This window comes from Gastrolobium bilobum, unplaced genomic scaffold (assembly GCF_033153095.1).
Source record: "Gastrolobium bilobum isolate Gb01-03AN ecotype WA unplaced genomic scaffold, APGP_CSIRO_Gbil_v1 utg7396, whole genome shotgun sequence".
NCBI classification, from domain to species: Eukaryota; Viridiplantae; Streptophyta; class Magnoliopsida; order Fabales; family Fabaceae; genus Gastrolobium; species Gastrolobium bilobum.
Window position 1 is genome coordinate 366672 of NW_026899269.1, and position 16435 is coordinate 383106.

The 16435-nt window shown below is 31.6% G+C and overlaps 1 protein-coding gene across 7 annotated transcripts; it reads left to right on the forward strand.

The window, feature by feature from the left end:
• Positions 1 to 11815: 11815 nt before the first annotated feature.
• LOC133289038 (exocyst complex component EXO70A1) lies at positions 11816 to 14915 on the forward strand. Of its 7 annotated transcripts, none has more exons than XM_061486895.1 (2): positions 11816 to 12464; positions 12591 to 14915. In XM_061486895.1, the coding sequence occupies exons 1-2, from the start codon at positions 12070 to 12072 to the stop codon at positions 13996 to 13998; spliced, it is 1803 nt and encodes a 600-aa protein (XP_061342879.1). In that variant the 5' UTR covers positions 11816 to 12069; the 3' UTR covers positions 13999 to 14915. The 7 variants fall into 7 exon arrangements, with proteins under 7 accessions (XP_061342879.1, XP_061342880.1, XP_061342877.1 ...); XM_061486896.1 differs by having other exon boundaries at positions 12594 to 14915; XM_061486893.1 differs by having other exon boundaries at positions 11816 to 12462; positions 12535 to 14915.
• Positions 14916 to 16435: the final 1520 nt, after the last annotated feature.

A 16435-nucleotide genomic window follows, 5' to 3' on the forward strand; every position in this document is an offset into this window, starting at 1 on the left:
TAAAATTTAACAACTCTTAAATAAAAATACTGCGGCCTCGCATGAGGATTTTTTTTTTCAAATAGCTAGAAGAGGATACTGTGCATTTGATTTGAGGAGATGGAAATAGGATTTTTTATTTTATTTTATTAAAAATATAAAAATAAAACCAATCATGAGTTAAAAGTTGACTTGGTTTGATTTTTTGGTTTAAGTAAAAACGTAAAAACTTTTGTTTCTATCATTTTTTCGTTTTTACACGTAACTTTTATCAATTTTTACTAAGGAGAGTTTTTACTTGCGTTTTAAAACGTAAAAACGTAGGAACATAAATTTTTATATTTTTACACTAGTTTTTAATAACAATGGTCACGGGAATCGATTTTCCTATGTCTCTTATCAACGTGACTATATCATATACTAAATTTTAGACATTCATTGATAATCAATTTTCAATAATTCAAAATAATTATTTACACTTTTTTTTTGTTTTAGGAGCTTTGTTATTAAAATTATAAAAGTTGATATTGTTAATGAATGATCGAGATTTAAAATATAGTGTTATCGTGTTAAAAAGAGAGATGATTCATTTCCTAATATCAATAGAGGGAGATTCCTTTTCTAATTTTCCTCCCAATAATTATGAGAGAAATTACTTCTTTAATGTTACAATTACAAAATAAGGATCCTATCATGGCTTTAGATAGGTATTTGTCCATATCAGCAACAATATAAGAAAGAAAATGATCTAACAAAACACCTTATTTTAATGCACTGTACTATATTGAGGGTCTTCATCTTGTCAAGAACCAAGTTAACCTTAACCCCAAAGATCAGGTCAAAATAGGTGCTGTGTGAACTGGGCCGGTTTTTCTATGAAAAGTGTTGATTTTATCTAATCCAAAATAATACGGTCATATTAAAAAGTTCAAAAAAGGGAAAGTATTCAAGATTGTTTACAACTTGAGGAAAAACTGCTAAGCCCAATTAAAAAGAAAAATTGTATTAAACTTTGTAATCCAATTCATTCTAACTTTTTTGTGGGGTTGTACTTGTACCCAGCACCTTATACATATAGCCGGTTTTGACTTTGGATTAGTCTTATAGTCGGTTCAAAGAGTCGAAACTTATAGAGATACTGAGGGGAGTCAATTCATCTCAAAGAGGTCATTAGGTTGGGTTACCTCTAAAAAAAAAGGGTGTCGACTTTGTAAGTCCATAATTCAGTATTAGGAGTTTGATATTCTTACTCTAATAATAATTATGTGAGTAAAAATCCTTTTGGATCTCTAACAAAAATCATGGTCCCCACTTTAGTTCTTTACAAAAAAAATTAGTCTTGAGATTCCTAAGAAATTAAAAATGGACCCATTTAGTTAAAATCGTGATCTCTCACAAATTCAAAAAAGACCCACATTAGTCCCTCAAAAGGACTAAAATAGGTCCACTTTGAATTTCTTAGGAACCTTGAGACTAATTTTTTTTTTTTTTTTGTAAGGAATTAAAGTGGAGACCGTATTTTTTGTTAGGAACCCAAGATAATATTTACTCTAGTTATGTACTTGCCTAAAAAAAATTATTTATTCTTGCCCGATAATCAAATATTATTTCAAGAAGTAACCATTTTATTTAAGGATAAGATATTATACTTATTTTACTTATTTTTTTGGAGTGTTAGATCCCAATCTTAACGAACTTTCACTCTTTTTGTGCTCTAGTCATTTATCAAATATGGCAAAAAATAGCATTTTTACATCACCCTCACCTTTATGGTTGTTTCAATCTAGGGATTTATTATTCTTATGTTACATAAAAAAAATCTATCTCCTACACACACAAATTCAAGATGGGTCTCACTTCTTTTATTTTTTTCTTCCCTTGAAAGTGGACCCCACTTATACAAATGAGTCAGTAGGAGATAATTATTATCTCCTACTACATGAGAAAACTATTACCCTTCAACCTATATCCCATATTTTTTATTTTTGGCAAATGAGTAGGTACTGTTATTATACTAAAAATCAGCTCGATATTATGATCTAATCCTGTAGAGACAAACAGGTAAAGTAGGCATAAAAAAATGATAAATATACTATCTTATGAGTTATCCCTTTGATTTATACCAATATAAACATTAGTACTTCAAACATAAACAATACATGGACAATAATAGTTAGATGAGAGTAATGTTTCTCATCTTGTAGAAGATACTTTTACCTTTTACTAAACATAAAAGTGTGTGGGGCTCATGTGGAGTCATGTGAGAAGAAAAGAGTGAAATAAATGGATCTCACACACTTTTATATGTATGTAATAGAAAAAATTTATCTTATTCGATATGAGAAACATTATTCTTGTATTACATATTATAATTTTTTAACATTATCTTTCACACACTTTTACACGAGATTAATATTTCTCATGTTATAAGAGATACTTTTATTTTTTACACATACATAAAAGTGTGTGGGTCCATATGAGAAGAAAAGAGATCTCGTATATTTTTATATGTGAATAAAAGATAAAATTTATCTCCTACTACATAAGTGATATTATTCCCTAATTACATGTTATAATTTTTAACGCCACTTTGACAGGCTCTCTTTGCAATCTCCCAAAAGAAACCACACATCATGCATGAATGCAGAGGTCTCAAAAAAATCAAGGAAAAGCAAAAAAAATAATTACCGGAAAAAATAGGCAAAATGAATTTTCATGTTGCTGCAAGGGAAATTTTTATGTACCAATCAATTACAATTATATTTTACTGGTAATATATAGTTATAATTTTAAAAGCTTTTTTTTTTTCTCTCCTCGAAAAGCTGTTGGCTGATGTGGCATAGAGATAAAAAATAATTTTAATATTATAATTATGTCTTGCTGGTAAAACGTAATTATAATTGGTGACATAAGATGAAAATTTTTGTAGCAATATAAGAAGTTGAGACAAAAAAAAAATCACAATCACATTCCATAGTTGCCAATAGGTTCTGAAGAACCAACTCTCTTCTTAGTCTCGAAAACTCATTTTTTTTTTTTAATAAATCATAGGTATCCTCTATTGGGAATATTCACATTATGGTAGAGTTAGCTTTTGAAAAACGATTTTTTGGATGTACAAGAATTTAAATCCACATTTTCAAAACAAAAAGAACTTAAATCTAAGACCTTACTTAAGGAGAATCAAATATGAACCAGTTTGAACCTACTTTTTTTTTTTTTTTTTGGTCGAAAACTCATTTTCTGATGCTGAAGCTCTTGATAGTTGGGTGGCTTTTTTCTATGCATTGTTCCGCATGGGAAGGTGTTGTTTGCTACAATGGCTTTGTAAGGGGGCTTCGCCTTGGAGGAATGGGGTCTTCGAACTATCAGCATTGTGAACAATTCTTTCTTAGGTTCCATCCCAAAACTCAATCGAATAGGTTTCTTGAAAGCCATGTATTTGTCAGGGAATAAATTTTCAGGGGATATTCCTCAGGATTAGAATGAGGTCTTTCGATATTCCTCAAGACATTGTGATACTTGAGATACTCATTGCAAAATTTCCTTGTCAATATCTTAGCAATGGGAAGGGTTAAATAAGCAATTTCTGAGGGAAGGGAATCAGAACTAATTGATCCTGCAATTGCAAGCTCTAGGAATTAATTCACTCTAGGTGAAATGGTGCAACTCCTCCATATTGGTGCTGCTTCCTTCTTGCACTGAAAGTAACCCTCAAAAGCGATTTAGACATGGTGGAAACCATTAGAAGGATAAAAGAGATCAAAACCGAGGATGGCAGAGAATCAAGAACAATATGCACGTTGAACAATGTCGTAGGAGACATGGATCAAACCGTGGAAGCCAAGAATATTTTGAATTTGGCATCTCCTAATTAGCAGTTAGGTAACGAATTAGACAAATTTTCTGTTTTCGTGGATAAAGGATGTGTCAACTGTATCTTTCGGAATTCACTAGCAATATTGGATCAGAGACGTGTGTAATTTGGCACTTATGGATCAGGGACATGTATAAATTTCATGACCCGAGTTTACTCTAATTTAATTATTGGACAAAACTTTGTAGATGTTTCATAACTACATTTTTAGTTTTGTTTTACCCTGATACGGTTCTACGATCTCCAAAGATTTTTCAAAAATTTGAATTCCTGACCCAACTAAACCATTGAAAGCTCACTTGCCAACTCAGTTACTCCTAACATTAACCTCATTTTAATTTTACTTCTAAGTAACATGGTATCAATCATGGGAGCACTTTAGGGCTAATGGTAAAAATCTTCTCGCTCCAAGTCACGAAGAAATTAGTTTAATCCTACATAGCGAAGATACCATGAGTTTACTTAAAAAAATATGCTTATTCCTCATGCCTCGGGCATGGCAATAATGTTTAACTTAATAATAAAGTCAATATTCATTAATAATAGAATTTTATAAGAGTTATGTTGTAGGAAAAGTGATTGTGTAATGTTATAGAGATTCGTTTTGCGTACCATAATTTTTTTTTCTTCAAAAAGTGTGGGCCCCACAAAATATTGTATGTGTAAGAAACTTTGTTGTGTCATGTTAAATAACAAATACAAACCTCTTAATAATATATTTTCTTAACAAAACGTAATTCAACTTCGTTATTTCAACCTTATCATGAGTGTCTTTTAGTTAAAATTAAATAATAATTGTTTTAAGATTCATTATGTAACTTTATATCTAAAATATTGTCAAGTATAAATAAAATTTTAGTGCTACTGCAATACATAGTTTCTTATTAAAATTATAAATACATGAGGCTCATATGACATCACAAAAAGAAAAATGAAGAGTAAATTAATGTAGTTAGGCGAGTCATATATTTTTAGTTTTAGTAGGTAGTTAAATACATAATAGGGCCGGTAAAGTGCGAGTTTAAATATTTTGTTACATTTATAGGTTTAGGTTTTTTTTCTTAAACATAAGATAAGATATTATGCTTATATTTTTTGTGACTACTCTATCTATTGCTCTTCAATATTATTAGATCAGAATTTCAACTAACTTTCTCTTCTTATTTTTTTTTTCTTCTCTTGAAAATCTATTCTAACTATGTGAGAGAAGAGTAAGCAGAGTAGACATAACCAAAAAAAAAAACACAATATCATATCCTCTTAAACATTATGAGTAAGTACAGGTAGATTGAATATTATTTTAATATCCAAAAAAAAAAAATATCCAAAAAAAATATTATTTCGAAGGATTAGACGAGAATAGGTTGGGCAAAAACTCGAATATATCCATCGTTGCAAAGCCTATATAAAGAGGAAGGTAATGATGGGCCAATTGGGTTCGCAGTTGCTCAGCTCAGCCCACAACATGTTCAAAATAAACGAGTTGGACCAAGTGAACCTGCATTTTAAACGTGCTACCAATATCGTCAATTTGGACTCCACTTGCGTTAACCTGTGTGTTGGCAACCTATTTATTTTATAGGATTTTTTTGTTTTTGAACATAATTTATTTAAACTTTTGGAGCTTATTCAAACACTAGTAATACTAATAAGGAATAAGTTATTCTACCTATCATTTTTTCTGTTTATCTTTGCCTACCACCCTTTAATACTGTTAGATCTTATTTCTCTCTCCTATTCAGATTTTGATCTATCAGTACTGAAGGGTGATAAGTAAAAGTAGGCAGAAAAAATAGTAGGTAGAATAATCTATCCCTAATATATTAATCGCCGCATTCTTTTTAACTAAATTTCTATTATCGGGTAGATTCCATGTAAGTCTCACTAAATAATTTGGGTTCATTAATTCTCAATTTAGTGAGACATATATATACAGAATTGATGTAATAATAAAAACATATTGGAAAATGTATTAGTAATATCCTTTCTTAAACATTTAAGTGGTTGGAGTGATTCAAGCTTAAGAATTTCTTTGATTATTTAAAAACAAAATTAGTTAGAAAAGGTTAAAATAATACTTTTAGAAAGTAAATTATATAATAGATTAATGAAGCAAGCATCTGAAATAATGAGCTAGTCCTAAATTTCAATTTCTAATAGTTTATAGTTGTAATGTGCTTAGTTGGATGAGGACTGGACCATTAATTTACAATCAATTTTAAGGGCAGATTAGATTTTATTTTATTTTTAAGGGCACAAGAGGACAAATTTATTTTCTTTAGTGAATGAATAGAAAGGACAAAATTTTATATAATAATGTTGGTTAAGTCAACCATATGTTGTTGTTCACAGCATACTACAGCTGGGCATTCATTGAAATGCATAATTATATGTTAATTAATTGAAAGGCTCAAACTCGTAGGTCTCTATATATATAAAGAATGGATAATCTCATGTTAAAAATTTATATGATTTGATTATGTAATTTTTTTTTTTATCACTTTTTGTATATGTATTAAAAATATGAGATCTAATTATCAATAATAATAAAAAGAGACAAATATAAATTTTTTTCTATGTAAAATTTTAACATGAGAAAATCCATTCCCACGTCAATAACCCACACTTGTCGTTTGTGCAATTGTGGTTATCTCTTATTATCTGTACTTCAAATCTGTTGTCGAATTTTTAGGTACCATAACCATAATAACAACTTTATGATTGAACCAGGATGCTGATCTGGCTCCAGATATAAATTTTCTAAATATGTGTGGCTCCACGTACAATTCTATAATTTTTAAATCAAACAGATGTAAAATTTTAAACTTTCTATGTTCCCATTCTATTATAATATATAAGTGTACGAAATAATAATATTTACATATCCCAAATGGCAGCATTTTTTTGTTACAGCGGAAACATCATACATCTGTTCAAAAGAAATAAAAAAAAAAAGAATTTAGATGAAAATAACTTAAAAAAATATAAATCAAGTGGAAGAAAATTTTCTTTTTTAGAGAGAGTTTGGTAGAGGAGAATTTTTTTTTTTAATCTTGAAATCACAATTTTCAAGAATATAATGGAAAATTAAGTTTTTTGAGAATATTATCAAAAAATTATTTGATAGGCTAAAATATTTTTGAAAATGTTGAGTTGATTTTCTTGATACTATATTTGGTTATATTTAATTTTTTTTTGTCATGAAAATCCTAGAATATCACCTCATGGATGGTATTCTTGAATCGTATTTTCAAAAAAGTTTACACAAAAAATAAAATTCCGGAAAAATTAATTTTCTGAAAAAAATTTAAATACTTTATACCAAACGTAGATAATAAAGATTACCATCTTTCAATTTCCCGAAAATCCTAAAACAAACCGCATAACAAACGCTACTTACAAAAAAAAATAAAATCAAAGTGAATACATCCTCTGCACAAGAGAAATTTCCTCCAAATGGCTTGTATTTTGCTCTTTTACCAACTAGATAAAAATGCATATATTCTATTTTTACATATCACTAATGACTTATATTCTGCTTTTTAGTTATCAGCTTGGACTAGAAGTAATTCCAGAAGTTTCTTCAAATGATTTGGTTGCACCATCACTCGTGCAACTCCAAAAACAATTAGATGTAGGAGAGCACCCCTTGCACCCGCACTATAAAAGATTCCTGAAGAATTAGAAAAAAAGAAAAGAAATTATATACTATTTTTGCTTACCATACTTTATAAATTGTAAGAAAATCTCTCTTGCTCCCTCCAATGGCAATGGTATTGAGTATTTAAATTTGAATATTCTTTTTATGTGAAAGCACATGTCGTTCATGAGTAAGCATAAATATGTGTGCCAATTAATTGCTGACTAATATATTTTCTAACATGGGGACTAGGGACAAGCCTAAGCCAAGTCTTGGTTAGCTAGCTTGCAATGTGCCTGTTTGGTATCAAACAAATTTAAAAAAATAAAACTCTAATAGTTAATGTATTTCACTTGTTTCGTTCAATTTTTTTTCATATTAACTTCTATTACACGATAAAATATAACCACATTTTTTTAAATCTCATTTCTTTGGGTAATTTTTTTTTTGGTTTAATTTAAATTGCAAGTCTTTTTTTTGATAATTTTCCAATTGGTACCTATAATAAATATTATATATAATTAAATGAGACCTTATCATTTTAAAATAAACCAATGCAAAAACCCATTTGTAACTTTTAAATTATAGGCACATATTATTATTATTAAAAAAAAAACATAAAATTGTATGCTGACTAAACATGTAATTTTTGTGTGTATATTACTATGCGTGTGTCATAGAGATTAAAGTTGTTTGTTAATGTTCATGCACATATGTTGTTGAATCTATGATGCAACCTATCTAATTAAAATTTTATTTATCTTTTCTCGTTAATTGTTTAAAGAAAGAAAGGATAAGAGGGTAATGAAAATCCATGGCAACAGGGCATAACTCATAAGTTTATTCAATTTCTCATGGAAATTATTGGTTGCAAAAAAATGTCCATCAGTGATTTGATAAAGACAGTCATCATCAGTCATGTATGATTGCGACACCGTGCCTATCTATCGCTACCAATTAAGAGTAATGGTGGAGTTACGAAACAAATGGAATTCGAAAGACCTGAAACAAATGCAATTCGAAAGACTAAACCAAATGAAAATTGAAAAATCTATATTATGACAATGGCTAACTACGTCATCAGTGCCTGTTTCAACCAGCATATTTGGAAGAAAAAAGTTTTTCTTTGTTTTCTAGAACTTTTTTTAAATGATTCTTTTAAAATAAATTATTCAAAAAATAACAAATATGGCACTTATAATTTCTCATTTTGTATACATATACATGCGAAAAAAATAGAGTTTAGGTTTGAAAAAATAAGGTATGTTAAATTGTGATTATATGATAAAAATTGTGTCGATGTTAAGTAAGGGAAGGATCCATTTACAATTTTTTTTTTCAAATTACACTATTGGTTGAAGTATGACCAGTCATACTTAGTGTAGTTTGTAAATAAATTTTTTGTAAATATAACCTTCCCCTGTTTAGTAATATACATATAATTTTATGGGTTTGATGTTTGTCATTTTAAATGACATAAGTTATGTCATTTTAGGAGAGAGATAGACACAAAAAAATGGAAATCATGGGAGAGAGAAAGTGGATGATTTTTTAATTTAAAATTTAAATAAAATTTGTTTTTCTGTGTCTGTCTCTCTCTTAAAAGGACAGAGTGTTATGTCATTTAAAATGACAAACATTTTTCCTTAATTTTATATGTCTAACATTATTGTTATTTTATTTGTCATGTATGCGTTATTTCATATTTAATATTTACTCTTTTTTCATAATGTTGATTATTATTATTATATTAATAAACATATGAAAAAATTAATTTTACTATTTGTTGAATTTTTTTTTTTTTTGCCACACTTACATAAAAATAAGTAAGTCTCACGTTTTTTTTTCTCCCTAAACATTTTCTCCTTTTTTACAATAGAAGCTCTAAATTTTGTGTGGAAAGAAACAAGTGTGGACCCATCGCTTTTTTTTTATTTTTTTTTAAAAAGCATGGCACAATTTTGTGTGTGTGGATATAACCCGAAAATATTTCTATTAACCTTTTCCACTGGTCTTGTCATTAGAATACAACTCTAAGAAAGAGTTTGCTTGAGGGTTTCTTAGAAGTTAGTCATGCATCTTAATGTGTCATTTTTGGACTTCTTTATTTGGTTTAAGCTTTTAAAAAAATTAGTTATGCATCCATTTTGCCTAGCCATTTACATTTGTGTGAAAAATTGGAGAAAAAATACTATTAAAAATACCTCTTCTAGGTGGTATTTTCAAGTTGCCTTTGCTAATGGGAGAAAGAGGACACATGTGGATGCCAAAAATATCCTCTTTCTTCTATTAGACAATAGTGTCTGCTACGAGGGTTATTTTGTAATTTGAAGTTATTTTTTCATCTATATTTTACCTTAAACCAAACATAAACTTTATAAATCTTACCTAATTTGTCTGGTAATTTTTTTTCTAACCAAACAACTTTTTATATATTTTCTTACCAAACTCACTTTCCAACCATTTTCTTATCAATTACATTTTTTTAATATTCAAAAAATTTCTCCTTAACTAAACGCCGATAAATATCATCCTTCGTTAAAATAACGATGTACTAAACTTCGTCACGAGATAAATGACAAGCATCACACAATTTTTGCTGAGTGATCAAAGGGAGGAATCACTGTTTCTTGTAACAGGAGAAGTGATTTTCGCTCAGTAATATTATTAAATTCAACAAAGCTATTTTTTCTAGTTAGATCATTGTATATAGTATATGGGTAATGAAGTTCTCATATTGCATAAGAGGAGGATAAATTCCTATTTACCCATCGATCCACGTGCTTCTACTTTTTTGGTTTGTTTTTTCTTTCTCTCATAATGGATCTCACTTTGATTGAGTGTGCATGAGAAAAGTTTTTAATTCCTATTACATGAGAAATATAAAGTACATAGTATATACTACTCTTGAATGAAGAGTTGTATACCTTTTAAAATTTAATAAGAATTGAACCAAAATAATTTTATTTTGGGTAAAGAGCCACTTTCGCTAAAAACATTTTAAGAAAAGACAGTTAGAAGTAATGAAGCATGCAATAATTACAAATTGAGTTAAAAAGAAAAGGATAAACTATTCTTTAATAAGTACTTTCTACAAATTTAGTACATGAAATTTAAAACCTTATGCTAAATCCCTTCTATATATGAATAAAAATAAATAAATAAAGTGAAACCAATAACAACAAAGTCAGAGAGAATAAACGCATGCATCTCATCTATGACTTTTGTCTATTCTACTAACCTGCTCTGCTCTACTATGCCTCTTTTGAAACATTGTTCAAGCACAACTTTACCTATACTCATAATATATGAGGAAAATCATTAGGGAACCCCTTTCCTTCTATGTATATATTTCTATACATTCGACCAGTAAAAGCATCAGAACAAGTTAGGAAGGGTTAAGGAATACGATGGTTACTTGCAAAAAGAGGAAGATTTAGTTGATTCTATACTATTTTTGTGTCAAACGATGATTCATAATGCATGATCGGATTCATAACTAACTTGTGTCCTAAAACCATGTGGTGAGGTACAAAGTCTTCATAAATTCTACGCCAACATGAGTTTAATGGTCTTAGACTTGGATTGGGAACTCCCGGCAAATGGACAAAGACATGTTTTTCATGTTTGCTTTCTCTGTAATTACATTTGGGGGAACATTCCTTTTATTTGCTGCTACATCAATATTCTTTTCATAATCTATTTTCTTTATTTTGGAGTGAAATGAAGCATTGAAAGATCGAACAAGTGTGGTGTAAAGCAAAACCAATTTAGCAAAATAGCTACTATTTTTTCATGTCACGGACTCTGTCATATATAGGTATGGCTATGGCAAATGAAAGAGGCTGTGTAGTTATTCCATACTAACACAAATTTCACTTCCACCATGGTGTTTATTTTTTGTTCATAGTAAAAGGAAACCAGTTAAAACTTCAAAAGAGTTAGAAGAAGTACAATTGCAGTGAAAAAGGACAATGTCCAAAAACTAAGGACTAGGTTTAAGGATCCAGAAAACAAATCATTACCAATATCCGAAAAAAGAGTGCCATAATTCTGATGATAGATATATGTAATATAACAAGTAACAAAGATGCAAGAAAAGTTAAAAAAGAAGAAAAAAGAGAGAGACTAAATTCGCCGGTAAGTACCTAGGAGATTCCACCGGCGGCATTTTAAAAGTCAAACGTTTGTGTGATTTGGCATATGAAGATGTCCCACACTCACAAACAACAAAAACACAAACACAACACAACACAAACCCTTCATTTTCCACATAACATAATAGACAATTTACCCACAAAAAAACCAAAAACGCCAACTTTGGCGCAGTCTCTCTCACTTCCACATATTCATTCAGACCAAAACTATCTACATTCCACAGCCATCACCACCATCGTCATCATCATCAATCACCCTTCTTTTCCCTTTTCCTTTTCCTTTCTCAAAAAAAAAAAAAATCCTCTTCCTCCACACCCCAAAACCAAAGTTAGCAACTTTCTCAATTCCCAGATTCTAAAGAATCCAACTTTATCTTTTTTTTTCTCTCTCTCTCTCTCTCTCTTTATATCCAATCATGGAGCCGGTGGAGAGCTTACCCTTGGAGACGGCGGAGAAGATAATTCTCCGGTGGGACTCCACCGCGTCGGAGGAAGCACGTGAGAAGATGATCTTCGAGGGTGACAGGGAAGAGGTGGATCTGTACCTTCGTGCCGTTGATGAAATCCAACGTTCCATGTCCACCGCCACCATCTCCGACGAACAGAGCAAGGTCAACTCTTCCATTCAGATCGCCATGGCACGCTTGGAAGATGAGTTTCGCAACATCCTCATCTCTAACACCAACCCCATCGACACAAGTTCCTCTCTTCACCACCCCAACACTGAAGAAGACGATGAACAACAAGAACCACCACGAGAACACCAACAACAACACCATGCTTCTTCTTCTTCTTCTTCTTCAACTTCAGCTAAACGCCATGATGATCATGATGCTGATGCTGATGCTGATGCTGATGTTGATGTTGTTATTGATGATAAGCTTCTTCGTTTTGATAGTAGCGGTGCTGCTTCTGTTTCCAGCATCACCACCAGTGGCAGTAGCTACCGTTCTGCAAGTAGCATCCGTGAGATCGATCTGCTACCTGGTGATGCTGTTGAAGACCTTCGTTGCATCGCAGAGAGGATGATCTCTTGCGGTTACTTGAGAGAGTGCATCCAGGTTTATGGAAGTGTGAGGAAATCTGCTGTTGATGCAAGTTTTCGAAGGCTTGGGGTTGAGAAGTTGAGCATCGGTGATGTTCAGAGGTTGGAGTGGGAGCAACTTGAGGCCAAGATCAGAAGATGGATAAGAGCTGCTAAGGTTTGTGTTAGGACCTTGTTTGCAAGTGAGAAGAAGCTCTGTGAGCAAATCTTTGATGGGGTTGGAACTGCTATTGATGATGCTTGCTTCATGGAAACTGTTAAGGGACCTGCTATTCAGCTTTTCAACTTTGCTGAGGCTATTAGCATAAGCAGGAGGTCACCTGAGAAGCTTTTCAAGATTCTTGACCTTCATGATGCTTTGATGGATTTGATTCCTGATATTGATCTTGTGTTTGATTCTAAGTCCTCTGAGTCAATTAGGGTTCAGGCTGCTGAGATTTTGTCTCGGTTGGCTGAGGCTGCAAGAGGGATTCTGTCTGAGTTTGAGAATGCTGTGCTTAGGGAACCTTCTAAGGTTCCTGTCCCTGGTGGGACAATTCACCCTTTGACTAGGTATGTGATGAATTATATAAGTTTGATATCTGATTACAAGCAGACTCTGAATGAGCTTATAGTGTCTAAACCATCAACGGGGTCTAGATATTCTGGTGATCCTTCTACCCCTGATATGGATTTTGCTGAGCTGGAGGGGAAAACCCCTTTGGCTATTCACTTGATTTGGATTATTGTGATATTGCAATTTAACTTGGATGGTAAGTCCAAGCATTATAAGGATGCGTCCTTGTCTCACCTCTTCATAATGAACAATGTCCACTACATTGTTCAGAAGGTGAGAGGGTCTTCTGAATTGAGGGAGATGATTGGAGATGATTATTTGAAGAAGCTGACAGGGAAATTCAGGCAGGCTGCTACTAGCTACCAGAGAGCAACTTGGGTGAGGGTGTTGTATTGTTTGAGGGATGAGGGTTTACATGTGAGTGGTGGTTTTTCTTCTGGGGTCTCGAAGAGTGCTTTGAGGGAAAGATTTAAGGCCTTCAATGCTATGTTTGAGGAGGTTCATAGGACTCAAGCTGTTTGGTTGATACCGGATTCGCAACTCAGGGAGGAGCTTAGAATTTCTATATCAGAGAAGCTGATCCCAGCATATAGGTCATTTCTTGGGCGGTTCAGGAGCCACATAGAGAGTGGAAGACATCCAGAGAACTATATTAAGTATTCTGTTGAGGACCTGGAGGATGCTGTTTTGGATTTTTTCGAAGGAATTCCTGTTTCCCAGCACTTGAGGAGGAGATCTGAATGATGGATTGAAGTGAGTTTTGCAACTTAGATGCTAGGACACATTCTTTTAATTTTTTCCCCCTGGAGTGTTCAGGTAATTGAGTGCTGGCCAATCTGAGATTTCTCAAGCTCTCTAGTGCTCCATGGTTTATCATCCATGATTTTGAGTGATGAAGGATTCAAATCTTGTGAAGATTGGTATAGCTTATGAAAAGCCAAGTAACTCAGCCTGAATTCTGCTGCCTGTAAGCACGTTATTTGATTTCATACCACATTCTAGATTTTGTTTCATTTGTTTATATCGGAATTTGTTGTACGTGTGTTTTTGTTTATTACTCTTAAGGTCAAAAAGCTGTTCCTTTTGTAGCTTCAAATGACTTCTATACAATGTGATAGTTTTGGCACTAATTGATGCATGTTGAAATTTAAATCACACATAGCATTTTCCTCTCGGCATCTGTATCTCATGTTTTTCTTATATTTAAGAGATTCATTCGGAAAACAGAACCTTAGATGAATGCATACACCACAAAATGAGAATTGCTGATAAGTTGTGTCTCCGGTGAAAAGACCTTGCTTCAATAAAGAGTCCTATTACATTTGGCTACCAAGTATGTAACTCTGTACTTGAATTGTAACCTTGTAAGCATGTTGTTATCCTTTTTAGCATATTGTCCTGAATTTGTTACTTAAGTTGTTGCTAAGTATTCCGTTTTTAATTTGTCCCTTATTTACTTACTAGAAAGCTTGAACTTTGGTTAGTTCTTCAGATAGAAAGGTGTATGGGGTACAAGGATTCTAGTCAGAATGGAGCAACAATATACATCACCTAACTTTTTGTATTTTAGTACTTCACTGGCGTCAATGACCTTGGGGAGGGTAGGTTTGTCCCTCCACAGGAGTGACAGCCACATAAAAGAGGTGGACGACAGATATTTACACACCACTTTAATTACTCCACCTTTTAATAAGAAAGTGAATTTGTTCATAAAGAATATCTATTTTTGAATTATAAGATAAAGAAGTAAAGTGTAACATGAAGTGTAAGGGAAATGGGGTGTAACAATCATTTCATTAAAGGGGTTTGGACTTTGGAGTGAGAGACAACCCAGAATTTCATGCAGTTCCATGCTTGGAGAGACTTTGGTGACAACATTTTGTTGCCATCTAGTTTGAGCTGTGAGTTACTCGCTTTGCTGCTGTCTAGATATTCTGCTTATGTAATGTTCAATACAACATCATGAACGGGAAATAATTGCACTCTGCCAACAAAGCTGAATCAAATTACTATTTTTTGATTCCACATTTGCAAAGAAAAGCTCTATGTAATTGAAAACGAAAGCTGAATTGCTTATAAATTATTATACACTAGGGTAGTAGGGTGTATGTACAGTTGTTTATCATTTATTTATTTTTTTCTCTATTGATGATAATGGTATATGGGGTATTGTCAAAAACGCAAATTGAGAATTATTTGATTAATGAGTTTTTTGTGTGTCATTTTTTACATATAAATAAAAGATAAATGAATTAAGAAAGGAGAATTCAAAGTGAACTTTTGTGAGTTATAATTGCCTTTGTAAAAAATAAAGGAATTATGAAATATGAAATTAAGGTGAATACTGATGGGCATTTGTAAATCATTAGGTGTCTTCTCAAACAATATTTATAATCTCCCACAGGGATTGCATACAAAATTTCTCACGAACTTGAAATAAACCATTTCTCGTTATATTTATGGGTTTTATAAGAGTTATCTTGTAGGAAAAATAATTGTGTAATGTTATAGAGATTCGTTTTGCGTGCCTTAATTTTTTTTTTTTTTTTTTACTTAAAAAAGTGCGAGCCCGACAAAATATTGTGTGTGTAGGAAATTTTTTTGTGTCATGTCAAAAGACAAACGAAAACCCCTATATTTATTACTGAAATTTTTTGTAACGTTTACTATTAAATTAATCACCGTTGATTTTCATCAATCTAAAAGTTATAAATTATTGAGAATTAATCATTAATTAATAAGTGTACTCAATAAATTATCACCATTAGATTCACAGAAATCAACAGTGACTAAATTACTAGTAAGAATTATAAATTTTTTCAATAGTAAGGATAATCGCTCTCTTTTTCTAAACTTAAAAATAATAATATCAGCATTGAAAAATAGGGAGTAACCAACGAGTAACAATTTTTTTTTATTAACTTGTTAACGAAGTAATGAATTTATCCTAAGTCCCGCCACTTTCGCTATTTTTTTCCACAAATGTCACTTTGCAATTTTTTCTCTTCCAATTTGTACTTTATGGTCAAAAAGCCCCTCCCACGAGCTTCTGGAAAAAAAAAAAAAAAAGCCAATCTTTTATTCATTAAAAAACTATTTTTTAATTGCTACAAGGGAACCTTAAAAAAAATAAAGTAAAGTCGTTTTTGGGTCTCTAATAAATAACACGGTCTTTACTTTC

Bases quoted from the DNA above. Each gene is read 5' to 3' on its own strand.
- LOC133289038 (XM_061486891.1), top strand. From the start codon at position 12,070: ATGGAGCCGGTGGAGAGCTTACCCTTGGAGACGGCGGAGAAGATAATT.